Raw genomic sequence first — 21,442 nt, 5'->3', positions numbered from 1 at the left:
TCGGTGGTTATCTGCTAGTGGTAAACGTTAGCTTAGTCATTACTTATGCCTATTCGACGAAAGAGAGCAAGATTTCAACAACTTACGGAGTTTAAGCGGGAGAGAATCATCGGCCTTTGTGAAGCTGGATTATCTTATCGTGCAGTAGCCGCTTGTGTGCAGCATAACAGCAGCACAGTGATGCGTGTTTGAAAGCAGTGGATGGACGAGTGTCGGACAACTCGGAAATTCAGGAGTGGACCCCGAAATGTCGCGTCAGCTCGCGATGATAGACACCTGTTCGGCGTTGCGCTAACGGACCGTACGGCTCCTTCTAGACAACTGGCAGCACGGTGGTCAATAGCTACAGGTCATTGTGTGCTTTATCAATTCGTAGGCGTCTGCTGCAGCGTGGACTGCGCGCAAGGACTTCTTTATACAGGATCCCCCTCACGCTGAACCTTTGCCGCCTGCGGCTGCAATGGGCCAACCAGTATAGGGACTCGCGTGCTGATTGGCAGCGTGTCGTGTTTTCTGACGAATCTCGCTTTAATTTGTGGTACCATGATGGCCGCATTCGTGTCAGACGCTATGTCGGTGAACACCATCTTCCGGAGTGCGTTATCGAACGCCACAGTGGACGAACACTCGAAGTTATGGTCAGGGGTGCTATAGCATATCATGGAAGATTTCAATTGTTACGAATTGTGGGTAATCTGAACAGCAACCGGTACATCAGTGAAGTTCTACATCCCCAAGTTGTTCCCTTCCTTCAAGCCTTGCCAGGTGCTGTATTTCAACAGGACAATGCCCGCCCTCATATTGCTAGGACTGTTCAATCCTTCCTTGCATCGCGACAGGTACATCTTCTTCCTTGTATTCCCCGGATTTGTCGCCGATTGAACATGTGTGGGATTTCGTTGGTCGGCTTCTCGCTCGTAATCTTCGCCCTGTTGCTTCTACAGACGAACTTTGGGTACGCATACAAGTAGTATGGAATTCTCTTCCTCAGACACACATTCAAAGTTTGCTTGACTCCATGCCACGCCGTGTGGCAGCACTTATTGCGGAGCGTGGTGGCTACACGAAATACTGATTTCGATCTCTTGTTATTGTTTGCTTGCTTTAAAAGTTTAATCATTTATTTGTACCACTACCACTCAACTGTGTATTAAATTTCATTTAATTATGACGATTCCTTCATGGTGTTGAATTTTCACAAACAGGAGTTTATAGATACGTTTTAGGACACTATCTAAAAGACTTGAGGGGATGACCACAAATCTTCTAATTAATTAGTGTAGACGATAATTTAAGTTACGAAATCAGACACAAAAACGTAATTTCTCGTAATAAACTTTTTTTCGATGTATTTGGATTCCTTATCCTCAAACTATGGGAGCAGTCATAATCTGGAAAATGTATTCCTAATAATTTGGTCAGAAGGACTGTTCAAAATTTGGATCCCTTAATGTGAATCTTACTTTTTGCGTATTTCACCATATCTGAAGAATTTTTTAAGCGTAATGAAATGTTTTTGCACTCAATTATAAAATTAATGTATTAAAAGATAATCACACGCAAAAAATGATTTTTATTTATTTATTATTTTTTATAATTTTATTTAATTTTCCTCGAAAAAATTAAAGTTTTGAATTGTAAGATACTCTAATGATTTTAACTATTTAAACATAATGTATTGAACAATTTTTTAACAATTTTTTTTTAAAACTTTTCAGCTATACTTAAGCAAATGCGCACGATTCTTTTTGAATTTTTTTTTATACATATAAAACTTTAAGGAAATCTAATTAGCTGATTTATAAATTTTTTTAGACATCTAACTACTTAGCTAATAAGAAAATCGCCCCAACAAATGTTAGATTTTTTAATCGAATTCTTTTTTTAAAGCGTGTTTTTGTAATGTGTTTTGTTGTAAATCAGCATTTACATTTTTTTAAAGAAAAGTATGACTTCTTTCTTAGTTAATAATATGAACATAAAAAGAATGATTTATATTTTGAGATAAATCAGTAAAAATGGCTTATATGATGATTTTTATGAATTGACTATTTGATTTAATGAATAAAAACATAAACTCACAAAACATTTCAATTGAAATGTTTTGTACTTTACGGTAGAACAGTCAATACCGTACACCCTCGGTCCCTACGCAGACTAATACAAGTGGTCACCCACCCGCACACTGACAGCAGCCAGTGATGCTTGACTTCGGTGATCTGCTGGGAATCGTGCCTTAACAATCCGTTCACTGCGGGACTTCCACGACATCTAATGGATCATGTGGACGAATTTTGGACGTCTGCAGGATGAATTGTGCTGTATAGGTACTATGATTATCGCCTTCACCTAATCTTTTCCTCGAGATACCAAGATATAATTGTCTGTCGTGTCAGGACCTGATCATCCAAGCTTAAGCAGAGACCCTCGCCAAGCTGTTTAGGTTTGGTCTGTCACAAACCAACAAACGAAGATCTAGGGAATTCGAAACTATCAACCATATTCTACTCCAATGTCCGACTGGTATCGGTCCTCATTAAATTGTTCTGCCGTAAAGTCCTTGACTTCGCGCAGGTCATCGGGTTGTCAAAGCTTTCTGTTTTGCAGAGGATCAAAATTGCGATGGTATGTCTTCGGATCCTCCTCTTTCGGATCATCATTCCAGAAAGTCGTGATAGCGTAAAGAGTAGCTCTAGTGTCGTTAATAAAGTACCCAGTACCTATGTTCGATATTTGATTCTTCCACAGTTAATTTTCGAAAGCATCTCGGCCAAGTGGCTTTGTCTTTCTCATAACTTATGAACACAACCGACACTAAAAAAATCGACGCATTCTTTTTTAATTCTGTTCATTGAAGCTTTCAATTCCACATAGTTTCCTAGGTAGGTAGAGTTCCATAACCATAGGTTCCATAGGTAGAGAGTTCTCTTCTACGCCATCTGTAGCCCATTTCGATCAACAATCCTTTTCCCACTAAAACGATAACGCGTCTTCAATTTCATCTCTTTTCTGCCATGAAAGCTACAAGCACATTTATACTACTACTACTTTTGTATTTGTTTATCTTTTCGTTCTTTAAAAATTGCGCCGAATTTGTAATACTTTTACTGGTAACCAGGGACTACAATAAGAAATATCCCCCTTTATATCTATTCTGGTTGCATATTTCATTAATGAGAATATTTTGCTTTGAGGAATGTTCTAAATAATAAAATCGTTTATTATTTAGAAGACTTTGTAAGTTATTTGTTTGAATTTTGATTGTGCATTTCCCCCCCTTTATCAACCTCTGCTAGTTGTATTTGTGCATTTTTTATTATTTGCTATATTGTTTTTGAGGCCATTCATTTATTTCGATTGATTTAAATTTCCTATTAAATTACTATTATATTTCAGTATTTAGTTTATTAGCAACATGATTTACAGTTTTGCTTATAAATAGGTCATAAGTAGATAAAAATTTAAAAAAGTTATCTTAATTCTTTAGTAGTAGCGAACTTTTTTCGTGGCAAAGTCAATAATATATCCAATGAAATGTAAGGAGATATTTCCACATCAGTATGTGGGGATTCAATTATTGACTGTGTCAACCTTCATCTATCAAAAGGTTCCTCAAGATAGAATTAAGTTAACATGTCTTATATACTAGTGATTTGGTATTTAATATTTATAGTGGTAGTTATGCCACATTACTCCCCTTCCAGAATTTTATCTGGGATATCAATGAATGATTACCACTAGTTGATTCATGCTGTTAATAAATTTTTATATCATTTTCGCTCATTATATGCTGTCTTCATTTTTCTTATAGCATTTTTTGCTCATTATTTTTTCTTATTTTTGTTCATAGCAATTCGCTAATTTTTTCCCGCTTCAGTTTTGTTTATTGACCAGGCAGTGTTTTTATTACAGAAAAAAAAAATGAGAGTATTTCTCACCCTTTCTCAAAAACAGGGTGAGATCTCAAAAAGTTAAGTGAGATTTCTAAAAATTAAAGAAACACCAATAGACTTGGAAAAAAAAATTTATTTAATTATAATAAATTTTTAACATCTTTATTAATTTTTGAAGCATTGAATATTTTTGCTGCATCATCGTACAGAAAACGATCTATATCTACTTTTCATCAGCTTTTCTCATTAGGTTGCTCAAATGTTTATCAGTCATTTGTATACAATATTTTGTCTTAATTCGGTTTTGATTCAGGGCTCTGTCCAGGCCGAATTTACTACCGTTTAGCGGTACCTTCACAAATTAACGGTAGTTTCACAAATTCAACTTTAGGAAAAACGGTATTTTCACAAAATACTTTCTCTTAAAATTTTATTTTTGTCTCCCTTAAGAAAGGATAAATCTATATTTTTACCATGTTTTAGTGTTGACTTTTTAATATAATTTTTAATTTTTCACAAATTATGTCAAAATTTTCACAAAATAGGTACTTTTAAGAAAAACCTAGACAGACCCCTGTGATTGCTAAATGACCTTGCAACAGATGCTGAACAATTCAAAATCGCTTAGTAAATTTGTAGCATTGAAAAAAATTTTAACGTCTTATGTGAAGAAATCTTACCTTCCGTGAACACGTGGTTGCAGAAAAATGTGGTCTGAAAGGTGTTCCGTCATTCGGGGGGGGGGGCATTGTGTTCGCACCGGTTCTGAACAGGGTTGGGTTTTTGACGTCGAAAAGTGGTTTTTGACATGACAAGAGTATAATACTGGTTTAAACCGTCAAAAACCCGTCAAAAATGTCAAAAACTAAAGTTTGCCAAAAAAATATATAAACTTCAAAACTACCAACAGTTGCCATGCATTATATTGAAATTTAATTATACTATAGGTAATCAGCAGGTTTTAAAATATTTTTTAATTAAAATTAAGGTAAAATAACAGATTTAAAATCTCAGAAATTTATATTCAAATGCATGTGCAGAAAAATTTTGCACAAAAATTTTTTAAATATTTATATTTTAAAAAAAAAAATTTTTTTTTTGATACTTAAGAAAATTAAAAGTTTATTACTATGCATTTTTGACATATAAGGAACATATAACTAATATTTATAAGGAACTTACAAGTTATGTTGTATAAATACAAACTTGATATAAGATACAAGTGTATAAAAAATTTTTTTTAATGTTATACCGAATATCTTTATTATCCAGTATGTTAATTTGAATTTAAAAGTAGTTATATTTGTGAATAATGATAAATATAATTCATATTGTTTATTATATTTATTTATAATTATTACACTTATCATTTTAAAACAATTTTTATCTCTTAATTTTTTTTTCTCCACTTGTATTAAGAATACAAATAATGCATATCTTGAAAGCAAGAAGTAATTATTCAACAGCTGAATATTTAGATATTCAACAAAACTATATAGTATTCAGCAAAATGAAATTCACAAGTATTTGGATAAACTAAATTTTCAGCATAGTAAATGAATAGGCTGAATATACTGTAAATCGACACTAACTACTCTGTGTATTTAACAGAAAGCACTTAAATTTGTATTGTCTTATGTTAAAAAGATTATTAAGAAGATTTAAAAGAATATTAAAAAGATTTTTCTTTAAAAGATGTCTAATGTACAAAACTGCTAATGTTTATCTTTAAAAATGTCTAATTTTTAGTATAATCTATACTATACACTAAATTTGGTTATAAATAAATTTCTTAATAATATCACTGCAGATTTTCAATAACACATGAAAATGAATACATAATATTACAAAAGATGTGAGCTTTCAAAAGTACAAGATTTTGGTTACTATTCAAAATATAAGTGTTTCTTCAAAATTTTAAATTTATTTTTTCTAGAACATATTTAGAAACACTATCCTTTATAAAAAATATATATTTTCATTTTGATAATTAAATTTCACATATGAATATAGGTTTTTGACATTTTCGACATTTTTGACAGTGAGGTTTTTGACGTAACGGTTTAAACCATGGTTTAAACTGTCACATGTCAAAAACCTGCCAACCCTGGTTCTGAACAATACTGGTAAATAGGGAATCTAGATAACAGGGATCCATGTTGAAAATAATGAAAGATCAAGGAAGAAAAGTGAAACGAATTTTATTCAAAATGGCAAAAGACGAATTTTTTTACAAAATTCGCTCATTTTGAAATTGATTAATAGAATGTGCTATCTTCTCGCTTTAATAATTTTTTAATGCGAGAAAAGAAAAAAATGAGCGAGATTCTCGCGCTGTAGTGAAAACACTACCAGGAGACTTTTTATTTACTTCACCAGATTTATTTATTTATTTTTTTTTTTTTTTGAGCATATATATATTAAGCAAATCAACTGTTTTAATGTGAACCAGTCATCATCTCACCATTAAAGGAATTAATTAATGACTATGTCAACCATCTTCTATCAAGAGGTACCTCAAGATAGAATCAAGTTAACATGTCTTATATACTAGTGATTTGGTATTTAATATTTATAGTGGTAGTTATGCCACAAGTACATATTTATCGGGTTATTTGTGACTATCCATTATCTAAAACTAGCGCTTGCCTTAAGATTATTTTAATTATATCTTACTAATCACTAAAAGTAAAGACAATGGTATGTACACTGTAAATTATTTTGTAATTACGTTACTATGGTATATTTCTTGAGATCCCCACCATATCAAAACGTGCTTCAAAATAATCACCAATAGCTGGTGACTTCCAGGCTATGGCCTGTGAGAAACATTACAGAAGAGGTCCAGCTTAAAGAGTAGAACTTGTTGCTACCCCCATACAAACTTCTACATATATTTTATCAATTTTTGCAAATTTAAAATCCTTCTGTCTTCTAGACAATTGTAGTTGATACAATAAGTGCTGACATGGAGATGTCCCTTTCTTATTATTGTGATGCATTTAATGAAGTAAGAAGTAGAAATGTAAATTTAATATTATAAAAAAAGCTATAAAGACCAGGCTTTTTGATTTTTCAGACTGTGAAAACAGTACTAGCCATTCTTTATGTTTGCTGTTCATGCCTGAACTTTTACTTATTGTTTTATGGTTTTCCTATATATTTTCATAATGTAATTATTCATAATGCTTGCTAAGTAATGCTTAGTTTGGACTGACTGATTATTTCTCTAATATTTTCCTTTCCAGATGCTAATTTGGAACTCTATAACAAATCTTATCTTTCCCAGCATCAAGGAATCATGTTTACTACAAAATTTAGTCACTAGTTTTCTGTCCAGTAACTAAAAGGTATCATTAGTTTGTACATATTTTGATTGATTCAGGGTTCACCAAGCGGGCCCACTTTAAAAAACCCACCCTGGTTTTATTGGGTGGGCCCACCTTGAAAAAACCCACTTGGTGGTTTTTTTTCACAAATTGTTTTTTTTAAAAATTTGATTGAAAAAGACGTATATCTTAATACTATCAGTGGACACATCTCGAAGTTAACAAATATTTTAGAAATGTGCATTAAGCACATGAATGGGCAAATGAAAAAAAACTGCTTGATGCCCTAATGACCAAATGATACTAGGTGGAGTTTATATTGTGACCGGGTAAAAACTTTTGCCAATAATTACCATTAATATTAAGAGATTGCTCTTGAACATCAAAATGAATCTAATAATATGTCAAAAATATTAAATAATGTTGGGCTTTTCCAATAAACTATCAATTGGAAGAAACAAATATCAATTGTTTCTGAAGCTTCAAAAAAAGCTTCATTCAGAAAACATTTAAATTTCAGAAGCTGTTGAAATATGAATTAACTTACTATCATGTGATGAATTAGATTGATTCATTTTCATGTATATGTATATAATCGTCACTCAATCTAACCTCCGGACAGAATATACACAGGTAACCTCTCGGGAGCGACCACTCTCCATTCTGCAATAAAATGGTCTAAATAAAAGGGTGCACTTGCACCCCCCTGACTTTTTTTTTTAGAAAACAATTAAAGAGATACAGAAAAACAGTTTTGTTATAAAATTTTTTTTATTAAAAATATTTTTATTCAAAAACAAATAATTAAGTAATTATTGATACATAACAATTAAAAAATTGTTTAATCAAACAAGAATTGTAATCGTTTTATTTGCTGTCCAAATCTGTTAATAACTTTTTCAATGAATTCTGAGTCATCTTTGATTCTTTTCTTATGTACACTGAGCATGCTCAAACTTGGCTGATATCTAAGCTATATTTTTAAATTTCATTTAATGAAATATAAATAATTTCTATTAGTTATTTAGTTTAACAAAGGTGTATAACACAAACTGACTTCTCACAACTGTAAAACTTCATCAACACAATTAATACCAATGTTAAGCTTGCACAGACACTTTAGTATACGAAACTACTGTTTGTAGTTATTTGGGTTTCAAAGTCAGTAGCTATGCCAGCGCCATCAATACTGTTTCTTGTGGCAAAATTTGCAAGTGCAACAAATTCGTACTTTTTTTTAAATATCTTGTTAACAATGAAGAAATGTATATTGAAAAAAATTAACAAATGAAAGTATATGTAATAACAAAACAAAATGTAATAACGGAATATTTAAAAAAAAATTTTTTTTTTGGGGGGGGGGAGGTAGTTTGTTAGAGGGTTGCACCCCCTTTCATATTCTGCCAGCGCCCTTGAACCCAACTGACGTGTAAAAAAATTAGCCAATTATTATTAAGCTATTTTAAGTAAATAAACAAGTACGTTTTTGTTTTAGTTTGCATTGAATTTTGTACTATAAAAATTAGTTAGCTTTAAAAGAGAAGACAAGGTTTGTCTGTTTGAGTTGCTTGATTGTTCTAAAATAATGTTTTTTTCTAATTTAACTTTCAAATCTAAAATTAAATCGTTGATAGTATCATCTTTCGTGCACTCTGACTGAAATGTGAGGTTATATCGTCAAAAAGAGGAGCTCTCTAAATAAGAATCTCACACAAATATTTTGAATACATTTTAATCTACTTATTTGTTATGTTAAATTTTTTGTTTCGAAATTCGTGTTTCCTTATTTGGCCTTTTCCTCATTTGATGCATATGTTTGCCTGGCCGCTGAGAGAGGTTTTAATAGTCTCTTCTAAAGGTTTTCTTCAACGTGAAATCTGTGGGGGAAATTCCATTCAGAAAAAATTAAATTAAATAATTTTTGTATTAATCAATGATATATATATCCATGTTATCACAAACCTTTTGCTATCTATCCTGGAAAATGCGAAATTTATAAAAATCAGTTGTATTTTTGAGCAAAATATCAGGAACGGATATTTCGGAAATGTTATAGAAATCAGAATGTATGGAAATTTGACAGTTTATTGTCACGCCAATATTATGGGTGATTGAAGCAATCTTACCTGTATTCATTAATTTTTCCATGGTACTTCAAGACCACTCTATTTAAAACAATCCCCGAAAACTAATTATGAATAGAGGCGGAAAAAAAAGCCAGAAAATTTACTTTCAGCTGAGTGGAATAAATATACTCATACTTATAATAAATATATAGCCGTGAATTCACATAATTAAGTAAGAAACTTTTGAATAAGTCACCGTATACATCTGAAAAAGACAGTGTATTTACATTTGAACAATTATGAATTTTTTTTTTTAATATTTCGTTCATGCTTTGTATTTTGGCATGTTAAAATTTGTAGAAAAACAAAATGTTATATCTTATTATTCAACTTTTTTTTAATCATTAGTAAATAAAATAATTTCAAAATATCAAAGAGTAAATTTTATAATTGTATGTAAACAATACTTTTTTTTTTCATTTAAGAACATCCTGACATAAATGATAAGTAGATAAAATAATGACGCACACCTAGCATATCTGAAAACTACTGAAAATTTACTTCAAAATCTGTATCTTCAATTTGACTGTAAGAAGGTAATTAATCTAACAATTATGACCATGAGTAAAAAAATGACTTTATAGCTGGAATGATTTCTTACCTCAGAACTTCAACAGAAAAATCTAGGCAAATAATTGTTAGAGATTTGAAATTTTCTGCTTCTCTTATGAGATCTAGTGGCATGCTGTAAGATTCCTACCCGTGAAGGGAATATTTTCTTCCATTTAAAGCCTTTTTACCTTTAACAATTCATCAATTTAAATTTAAAATAACACTCATGTGAGTTTCCATCTCTTTTTTTAAATTCTCATTCTCCTGAGGGGAGTTTTCCCCTTGATCCCCTTCCAAATAATTATAGCTTTTTCAGGGTGAGTAGCGTTTTTAAAAAGTGCTTAAAGGTGTTTATTTTCGATTTTCATTTTTTAAAAGCCCTTAAAGGTGCTTTTTTACATGGGTGTTTTTAAAAATTGCTTAATTTTCTTTTTTCCGAAATTTGATATTTTTCTTTACCATGTTGATTTTCGCCACAAATTATGCAAAAAGACATAGTCCTATTCAACGTTTTCACAATTTATTTAACCGAAATCTATTTCGGCGTGCCGTCGGTCTGTAGTGTATGAGAACACCATTCGTTTTACATGTTTGATGAAATACTTGCTGGTCCGCACTTACGTATACTGAGCTGGATTCAGTGGTAAGGATTTTTGTCTCTCATGTGCAACTCTGCTGTATTTTGCAAGAGATTCTCAATTTCAGATTTCATTTTCCGCCCTCTGTAATACAATCGAAAAATCTCTAAATTTTGTTCATTATGGGGACCAACTAGACATTGTAAATTTTTTTTCTCTATTAGCGATAGAAAATTTCATTTCTCTTGTTAGTTTCATCATTAGTGACTCGACATCGTCTCTGGCAAGCAAATAAAACCATCAAATATCAAAAACTTGCCAACCCTGTCTAATTATGATATTTTTTCAAAGTGCTTAAAAATATTTTTTGAGTGCTTAAAAGGTGCTTATTTTTTGTTGAAAAATTTGGCTACACTCTCTGTTTTTTAGAACCATGATTTTCAGTTTTTTTTAAATTTTATTTTATTTTAATTTTATGCCAATAAAGTTAGGAATGTAAGTTTTTCCCCCCATAATTTAACATTTCTACTGAGGAACAAAAAATTTTCTAAGTGACCCCACCCTTAAGTTAGTGAGTAACAGTTTTAAATTTTTATGAGATTTTTTTTTAAATATTTTGAACAATCAAGCTTTTGAATAATATCCTTAATTTTCCATTGCAAATGCTATTCACCCAAAACAAAAATAATAATCTAAGAAAGTATAAAAATTGGGGATAAAAAAAATGAGTTTAATTAAGCATTACATTTACACTTTTCTAATAATATCTTATATATTCTTGATAGGTCAAAACAAATATCAACATGATGCAGTCTGTGTTAACTATCTAGAACATTCCATGTCAAATCATTGCACACTTAAAAGCAACAAAATGAGAAACACACCTGTAATCTTTCTAGGATACTTTTATATTTCTTGTTTAGAAAATCAATGAGCCATACAACTGTCATCTTCAAAAGCAATTATCTTTTCTACTCTAATATTCATTGTATTGCACAAATTTCAAGGTCATTAACAGCCTTTGACAAAATCAATTCACAGATCTATGGTTACAGATTCAACTTTTATTATATAGTCCTAAACTTTGAGGCCAGTGACTGAGTAATTGAATATAGAAATGGTTATTGAAAAGCTGAAAATTGTTTTTAAAAAAAATGTGATTTAGACACAATATAAATGAATGAAGTTCACCTTTCATCAAGTTGAGCTTTATTTTTTATATTGAGTTTAAAGTGGATGAAGGAGCAAACAGGCCAAAACATACTCGATGCTATCTACCAGGCAAGTGAAGTATGTTTTCAATGTAATTTTTAATGCTGAATCCAAGGAAATCCGCCCCCAAGTCGATGCATCTAATAGTTAGGAAATTATTTAATTTTTATTTAGAAATAGAGCAAATTGTGACTCGTACATATTATGTGTCTGGCATTGCTCTTCGGGCAAGTGAAGTATTGATTTCAATGTATTTTTGAAGTAATCAATAGCAGCAATTCAGATCACTAACTGTTTAAAAGTTATAAAACATTTGTGTATAAAAAATTCTGTTCTATAATTTTTTGCATTCATTTTTTGACTGTTAGAGAACTAAATTTTTCCTATGGATAAATTGAGATCAATACCTCATTTGCCTAGTTAGTTCTGAGTTAGAATTTTATCTGTTTCTATATAAACTTAAGTAACTTTTTAATTATTAGATGCATCGATTTGTGTGTGAATTCATTGGATTCAACTTAAAAAACAGGGTTGCCACTCCACAGGGAGAACAGGAAAAACCTGGAAAATACAGGCAATTTAAAAATCACCTAAAACAACAGGGAAAATGCAGGTATTTTTTATTTTTGTCTTTTAAAAAATGGTGACCACTCAAAGCGTAATCTATGGGATATTTAACCATGATATTTCAGCTATACTAAACTATTTCATTTACTATAACATTATGTTCAGCTGTTTATCCAGAAATTAAAACTAATAAATATAGTTAACCCAACATATCTCACACAAGAGCACAGTAATTGTTGTTTCCTCTAATATATTGTGTATAGTATGTACAGGGGAAACACGGGGGATTTTTTTTACAGATTTGAATGGCAACCCTGAAAAATTACATTTCATTTGGGACATTATATAACTTGCATAGATAGTTAGAAGGATGTTTTACTCATCCTCCACGATAAATTCTAGATCGAGAATAAAGCTCACCTTGTGGAGGGTGTTAACTTCAGATACTTATTTTGTCTAAATCACATTTTTAAAAACAACTTACAGCTATATTCATAACTATTTCTGTATTCAATTATGCAGGTACAGGCTTAGGGCAATAAAGTTGAATAAGTGATCATAGATCTGGGAATTTTGTTTCTGCTATATGGGCGATTCTTTGGAAACATGACAATTCATAAAAAAAATTTCTTCAAATTTATAGTCTTCAATAGTCTTTTTTTTGTATATTTATTTAGTAACATTTATTAATATCTTACAGACAGCAGTGTAGTTTATTGACATTTGCTGAAGGAAAAAAAAAAAAAGAAAAACAGTCATTTTAAGCTATTAGTAAGTAACTCAACTTAAGAAACTCAAAAAGACGAAGTTGAAAAGTTAATTTTAATTTTTTATGTAAATAAATTCCAAAAATAATTATCGTGAACAATTTGAACATATTGTTTCTTCTCGGCTTCTTGTTATTTTTTTTTCTTCCTCAATTTATTTTTCCTTGATTGTTTTTAGACCCCATGTTTTAAAATAACCTAGTAAAATTAATTTTATAATTTAAATCGGAATTTTTTAAAATTATATTATTTAAATTTAAAATACAGTTGAACCTGTTTATCTCGAATCTCACCAGAAAGGCGAAAAATACGAGATAAAGAGGTTTCGAGTTATACAGGTACTATAAAAAAATTAAATTTAATTAAGAAATTCTATTAAAAGTGCTTTGTTTTTAATAGAAATATGAATATGACATATGATATGAAGAGAATATGACAGAATTAAATTGTGCACTGATGTTCTTAGCTTATCCTATAAATTTTAACTGTGTTTTGAAGAAAAAAAAACAACCTAAAGCCTTTGCGTTGGATGAACCATGAATTGTTTAAATTAATTCTTTTATCCACTTTAGAAAGAATCAAAAATGTTTTTTTTGTTGATATGTACAGAATAAAATTATGTATAATAATCAATAACTAAGCAAATAAATAACTTTGATTACATACAAGCATATTACAATCTTACATAAACTGGGTATTAGGTTATTATTTGCATTCCCTCTTTACATTATACTGTTAAAAAGAAATTTCTGGTAACTGGCATTCATAAGTCAGGAAAATGACACTTTGCCATTTTACAGCATTCAACTTTACTTTTATTAATCATTTCGGCCTATGACGTTTACTTTCCCCAGGGAACAGGATTTCTTGAAATAACTCCAGTAAATCTATGTAGTTAATGCTATTAATGATTTCAAGAAGACAGGAAAATGACAACATAAAAACCTACTCACCTTGTAAAAGTTTTTGAAATAGATTTTAAATCGGAAAATTTGTTCTGTATTCCGAAAATAAAACATGTTCTGATGGGATGGTATTCTTATCAATCTCTTAACCCGAGATACTGATTACAGGCTCTATCTATTTTGGTAATAAAGTATTTAAAAAAAAGTGGCCAGAAAAATGGCTGGTTTTCATGTGACAAACAAATTATTGACCGAAAAAATTATTTTCAACGAAGTTTTTGGAAATAATACCCTCTGCATATATTCTAGAAATGCTTACAACAGTTGAGATAAAAATAATTAGATATTGAAAAATTTATGGGAAGTTTTGAAGCTTGTTATCAAAAATATTGATTGTGACATACCAGGAAAATGACATTTTGAAATTCAATTAATTTTTTAAATATACAAAACAGTCAATGGAAATTTCAAAGTCATTTTAAATTGCTAACAGCAATGCTATTTATGATTTTTTTTAAAAAAAAAAAAGTTCTTTTATTTGTATAGTAGTATTAGATTTTGGAGCAAAAGACTGCCGTATTTCGTGAGAAACACCCATACATACTTAAGGCTTCTTTTTCAGCAAATTTCATAATTGTCTAGATTTGGTAAAGGCATTTAAAGCAAAGGACTTGAAAGCAAAATTTCATTTTCTTGCTGCTTTAAGGTCAGCTTTATGGTCTTGTGCCAAATGTACACCATACCTATGTTGATTTTTTATTTTTACGCATTACTCATTAGTATGTGTTCACAGAAATGTATGCCTTTGTGGTTCATTATTAGCATAAGAAGAATTTGAGGTTCAAAATCTGAAAAAAGTCTTATTTTTATGCTATTTAAATTACCTTTGATCTTTGTAAATCCACTGTGAGTATTTGTCTTATTAGTTAGTGAAGTAGTAGAACGCAACGTAATAGTCAGTGCTGCTTTTCATAAAAAGTATTGCTGCTGAAAATTTTGGAGGATCTTCACTTCGACCCCCAAAGCTAGAATAAAATTTTTGAATCAGAAATAATGTCTAGAAAGAAATGTCTAAAGAATAAAATTTGTTATATGGAAATAAAGAAACTTAGTTTTGCATAAAGTACATACACTGGAAATTTGAACAAAATCAAATGTCTGATCCTGTCTGACTCTTTAAAAGAAAACTGGATATTTCTACTGATTTTGTATTTATAATATTTCACTTTTTTTCTTCTTTCACAGGAATCTGAGATTTAAGATGAGAAACCTTTCTTATGATTCTAGCAAATCATCAACTTATGCCTGCAAATCATGTAGCTGGTAGCTAAAACATGTACTCATAGTTCTTCATTCATCATTTGTTTCTACTCTATTTCATCATGAATGAAATAAAACAATTAGAAAGAGAAAAAAATAAAGCTGTCGCACAGGGGAAATGGAAAGAGGCTGGCGAGTATAGCAACTGCATTGGCGCTACTCTTTTTGATGAGGGTAGTTTTGAAGAAGCTCTTAGAAGCCACCAGGAAGAACTTGAATTTAACAAAATGATTCAAGATGCTTTGGGCATGGCAGTTGCCCACAGAAAAATAGGCGAGTGTTACGCTGCACTCAGCAATTTTAAAAAAGCTTTACATCACGTGAATTTTTTTCTGAATCTGAGTAAATCTATCAAATCAGTTGTAGAAGAACAGCGAGCGTGGGCTACATTAGGAAGAACATATTATATGAAGTATAAAAATGAAACTGATCCAGAAATTGTTAAAAAGACACGTGATCTTTCAGAAAAAGCATATATGTGTGCTCTACGATTGTTGGAAAAAACTAGATCTGAACTTACTGCCCAAGAGTTTGCACAAGCAAAGTCACGTATTCTATTGAATGTTGGTCTTTTATTTGAAGAGCATAATTTGACTAAATGTGCTGAGCATATTCGTCTTGCCATTTATTTGGCTTCTAAATATGATTTATATGAAGACCTCAACAGATGCCAGTATACTCTTGGTGATGTTTATCGTAAACATGAGCAATATAGTCAGTCATTGAAGCTTCTTGATGGAGCAATTGAAACAGCAGAAAGACTTCATAACAAAACTCTATTATGCGATGCTCTCGTTTTAAAAGCTAACGTATTGTTATCTTTGCATGATTTTGAGGGTGCAAAACAGTGTTATAAAAAAGCTTATAAAATATGTTATCCTAACAAGGATGAACATGAAAAAGTAGAGAGATGGTTAAAAACTTGTACAGGTTTATGTATCACCTTAAAAGAACTTGAAGATTCTGATGAGTGCCGTGAAAGAAAACAGTTATTCGAAAAGATAGCTGATGGCTTATCTAGTTTGGAGTGTCACAAGCAAGCTCTACATTATTATCAAAAAACCCTAAAATGTCTGGAAGAGTTGAACTGTGCTGAAATTGAAAAAGCTCCTATATATTTTTCAATCGCTGAAACATATTATGATTTAGAGGAAAATGACAAGGCTATTGAATATTTTAATATGGACCTTCAGTGTAATGAAAATAAGCCTCAGGAGCAAGTTAAAACATTATGGAAAATGGCTGAATTATATGAAGAGAAACAAGAAATATCTAATTGTGAAAAATTATTAGTCAAGGCAGCATCTTTAGTTGAAGCTGCTGGTATCGATAGACTTTTTCTCAAAGCATTAGAAAGATTAGCATATTTTTATGAAAAAAATTCAATGTTGGAGAAATTAGAAGACATAAAAGTTAAATTGCAGAACCCAAAATATGATGATCTCTCAAGTGACGAAGAATGTGAAGCAGAGGCTTCTGAAAATCCATTTGACAATGTGATTATTAGTGAATCTGAAAAAGAGGAGGAGGAAACAAACAGTAAACTCTATCCACGACGTCAAAGACAACGTAAAAAACTGACAAACAAAACAAATGAGAAGGGAGAGACTCCTTTACATAAAGCATGCATTGAGGGAGACCTAACATATGCTAAAATGCTTCTTGAAAGTGGAGTAAATGTGAATGCAACAGATAATGGTGGCTGGACTCCTTTACATGAAGCTTGTAATTATGGCCACTATGCGGTTGTTGAATATCTCTTGGAAAAAAGAGCCAGTATTAATCCTAGAAGTGGAACGGAATGTGGTGGCATAACACCATTACATGATGCCTGTCGTAATGGTCACCTAAATGTAGTACAGTTGCTGTTGTCTAGGGGTGCATGCCCAACGATTTTAAGTGATGATGGCAGGTCAGCCTTAGATCTCCTTTTAGAGTGGAAGCGTAATGATGCACATTTGGATAAAGTTTCTTTGAAACAGTGTGATAGTATTGAGGAACAACTGAAAAGTAAAATGAAACAAGCTGGGCAAGATGTAAAAATCAAAGATGCATATTCTTGTGAAAAAACTGATGTAATTCCAGATTTTTATGGTTTACCAGTCAGTCAACATTCTAGGTTGTCAGATAAGCAATCTCAGTCTCCTAGTACAAGTTCTGAAGATGATTTATCTGATGAGGATGAGAAAATTTGTGACCCACCATCTCCTAGAAAAAGTAAAACCTTAAAAAGAGCCTATGAATCAAGTGACCCCCAAGAGGGAGCTTCTGAATATAAAAGTGTGATTTCTAGTTTACGTAGAAGTGCAGTAACTATTTCCAAAAAAATTCTGTCCGAAGCGAAAACTATAGTTCATCCTGCTCTAGTAAATGAAGAGGATATTGTAGACGAGTGGTTAATTGACGACACTAGTAATCAGCCAAAGGCTAAAAAGAGAAAAACGTTTAGTTTAAATGTTTCAAAAAGTAAATCTGTCACTCAATATTCAAAAACTAAGGATAATCTATCAAATGATTTAATTTCTGATTTTGGAGATTTTCCAATGGAAGATTTCTCTAGTAATCAACAATCTGAACATAGAGAGCAAAAAGTTGTCCAACATGAGACTTTACATAACAATTCAGATAGAAATTTAAATGGGAATTCTAATCTTCCATTTAATTTGAGAGTTAAAATATGTGATAAACTAATATTTGTACCCATTTTAGAGGAAAATACATGTGTTCGAGATTTAGCTGAGCAGGCAGCACAACGATATCGTGATATATTTGCAAATGAACCTGTTTTGAGATTAACAAAGTTAGGAGCATTGCTTGGTGATTCAGACATAGTAAAAAATCTCTTTGTTAATAATGAAGAAGTAACAGCCTTTGTAGAGTCTTGGGTTGAGCAGTCTATGGAAGAGAGTTATGTACAGGTGTGCAAAAAACACAAATCAGTTCCGCTGAATGATATCACAAAAGAGCTTTCCAAATGTGATAAAGAAATCAAACTTCCCAATTGTTTGATACCTCCTTTGCATATTAATTTGTTATTTTCTGCTATATCCCACTGTTCTAAATTACAATGTTTAAATGTAAGTAGAGTTATGCTAACAGATTCGGGCTTTGATCATCTAATCTCTTGTTTTCCATCATTTGTAAATCTTATAATATTGAAGATCAACTGCTGTTGCTTAACCTTCGAATCTGTGAAAAAAATGTCTAATTATCTTACTCAAGAAAAAGAATATTCTAAGAAACTTCCTAAATTGGAAATTTTGGATTTAGGAAATAATTTGCTTTCTTCAAAGTGTAGTGATTATTTAGTTTCTATATTACGATTGCCATCTTTAACAACAATTTGTCTGAATTCCTGCAATCTGGATTCCCACTTATTTGAAAATTCAAAAGTGTGTGCATCATTAAAAACTTGTGAAAAACTAGAAGAGCTGAATATTTCTGGCAACAATTTAGGCTATGAGGGAGTGGCTAAAATTTTCTCTTGCTTACCTATGAAGAATTTGAAAAAGCTTAATCTTTCTCATACGTCCAGTGAACCTGTAAAAATGGGATTGCAGATAAGTAAATTTCTGTGTTGTGAATTTTGTTCTTTGAAAGAACTCATTTTAGAAGGATGCCATTTAAGAGATACTGATTTAAGCATGCTTTCAAAATATTTACATTGTCCTGACTTACAGCTTTTAAATATTTCCCTAAATCCAAGTTTATCAGCAAAAGCCATTTGTATTTTTCTAAAAAGTGGTTTTTTCAAAAATAATCAGTTAGTTGATGTAATAATAACTGGTACCTGCCGATGGGATATTAAAAATGTTGCAATACTTTCTGATGTTCTGAAATTGAAAACTTTAAAACACATATCCCTCGATTCTATTCCAGAATCTTCACAACAAGATTTGTTTAAAGTATGGGGAGAAATTCACTTTGATGAAGCTGTGTGTCTTAGTTTACCTTCCTTGTTCTGTGAGTTAAAATTAAAGTAATTTAATACTATTGTAATCTGTAAATAGTCTTTGCTCATTTAAACTTGCAGTTGTGTTTCATATGCAAAACAGTAAAGAAAAAGCTACTATATTTTGCTACTAACATTTTTTTTGATAAGTATTCTTAAATCTATTTCAGGATTAGCAAACTTTTGATAATTAGAAAAACTATAAAAAACCTCAAATATTTTTCTCTTATGTAAAAGTGTAAACATTATTTTTGATATTTTAAATAGCACACTATTTAAGGTTAACTTGTAACTAAAACAGTTACATTGTTGCATGCTCTACTCAAATTTGCCCCTTAGCTTACCCACATAATTCTTTAAATAATAATAATCAAAATCTGTCAGTAGTTTACTTCCTAGAAACTTGTTATAAACATTTTTTTTTTTTGATAAGTATTCTATTTCAGGATTAGCAAACTTTTGATAATTAGAAAAACCTCAAATATTTTTCGCTTATGTAAAAGTGTAAACATTATTTTTGATATTTTAAATAGCACACTGTTTAAGGTTAACAATTAAATGCTAATTTTCTTATATTTAAATAAATGAGATAAAAGTTATTACAAAAATATTTCAAATTCTTTAATATTTGTTGATATAGCATTGTAATTATTAAATTACTCATTTACATTAACAGGTAAGCTGCAGATAAAGTAAAAATCCAATATTTTTTCCTAAAACTTCGTTCTTGAAATAATTTTGTTTAAAAGAAGGTAACTTTTCATTTGAACGAATAAAAAAATAAATAAAATAGCTCAATTAATTTGAAAGTGCAGCAATTTTATTTTAGCACATTTATACTAATTTGATATTTTTTAATAAAGCTGGTACATTTTACTGCTTGGACAAAAATTTTTTTCTTTATTGCAATTTATTTATTTATATTTATGAGAAATTGTGTTATGTTGAATGTACATAGTCTATGCACTTTATTTAATACAGATTGTGCAAACAACTAAAATATTAACTTATTATAGAAATATATTTTTTTGTGTGGATATATCTTGTGTAAATGTTAGCTTTATCATTTTATTGCATTTATTATTTTATTTGTATTTTTAGAAAAACAAAACTAACAGCTATTATAAGCAAATATCTTTTATTTTTTTAAATATTTCCTTCATTCAGCCCCAATTGTTTTCTTTTTGTCTGCCCTTTCTTACCTATTTTGATCCTGACTTTTCACTATAGGGTATGAAGTAATTATGAAGCTTTCTATTTATTATTTCTGAAGATATATGGAATCTAATTTAAATAGTTTATATTATCTAACTATTAAACAAAAAGGTTTCTAAAATCTAAAAATTGAATCTTTCCATGCGAGCATTAAATATGTAAATTTTGCAATGTTTAAAGTTTTTTAATTCATAAATGATATGGAAATTAAATATAGTCACTTGTTCACTTACTCTCTTCATCCAAAGGAAATTATTCCTTTAGCAGATACTAAGAATTTTTGAAACAGTTTTAATAGTATGTGTATATCTGTTTTTAAAACATTAACCAAAAGAGTTAATAGCAGATCAAAGATGTGCTATAAACCAGTGTTCAAATTGTAACCATAAATGTGAAGATCATTTTGCATAGTTGAGAAATTTGAATGTACCAGTTCAAAAGTTGGTAATGCAACATACATTTTTTACTGAGATGTGGACAAAATATGTGCAGTTGTGTGTATAACTCATTATGTATTTGTCTTCATACTTATAAATCTTTAACACAAGTAGTTTCCTATACTGCCGTGCAATTGAAAAATCAATTGCACGAAAAATTCAAAATTGAGATTTGTCAAAATTGTATGGCAAGCTACTTATTGCAAAAAAAAAAAAAGTTTCGAAAATAAATTTTATTAGTTTTTTGAAATTCTATTTTAACGTTCAAAGTGTAAGCAATAGAACGAATATAGTTGCCCAAAGCGCTTAAGATTTTTTTTGAATTGCATGGCAGTATATATACAAGTATATATGTATGCCAATAGTTGTAAAATAAATGAATTGTTGAGCACAATGTGAAACTTTTGAATGTTTAGTTCAAATCAATGTTACATTTATTTTATTTTACTGTTCAATAAATAAGAAAGGATATTTCACTATAATTATTTATTTGTATCTAATATTATATTTCTGAATGTTTAAAATCTGCCCTGAAACAGAATTCTATGTGTTTTTAAAAGTCCTACAGCTGCTGTTTTAATCTATTACA

General features: G+C 30.4%; 1 protein-coding gene across 2 annotated transcripts; it reads left to right on the top strand.

The window, feature by feature from the left end:
• Positions 1 to 3,058: 3,058 nt before the first annotated feature.
• LOC107451565 (tonsoku-like protein) lies at positions 3,059 to 21,329 on the top strand. Of its 2 annotated transcripts, XM_071183374.1 has the most exons (4): positions 3,082 to 3,237; positions 7,142 to 7,243; positions 12,173 to 12,303; positions 15,175 to 21,329. In XM_071183374.1, the coding sequence occupies exon 4, from the start codon at positions 15,312 to 15,314 to the stop codon at positions 19,230 to 19,232; it is 3,921 nt and encodes a 1,306-aa protein (XP_071039475.1). In that variant the 5' UTR covers positions 3,082 to 3,237; positions 7,142 to 7,243; positions 12,173 to 12,303; positions 15,175 to 15,311; the 3' UTR covers positions 19,233 to 21,329. The 2 variants fall into 2 exon arrangements, with proteins under 2 accessions (XP_015923190.1, XP_071039475.1); XM_016067704.3 differs by lacking the exon at positions 12,173 to 12,303 and having other exon boundaries at positions 3,059 to 3,237.
• Positions 21,330 to 21,442: the final 113 nt, after the last annotated feature.

Source organism: Parasteatoda tepidariorum, chromosome 7 (assembly GCF_043381705.1).
Source record: "Parasteatoda tepidariorum isolate YZ-2023 chromosome 7, CAS_Ptep_4.0, whole genome shotgun sequence".
Lineage (NCBI taxonomy): Eukaryota > Metazoa > Arthropoda > Arachnida > Araneae > Theridiidae > Parasteatoda > Parasteatoda tepidariorum.
This window is presented reverse-complemented; position numbering and strand designations above follow the sequence as displayed.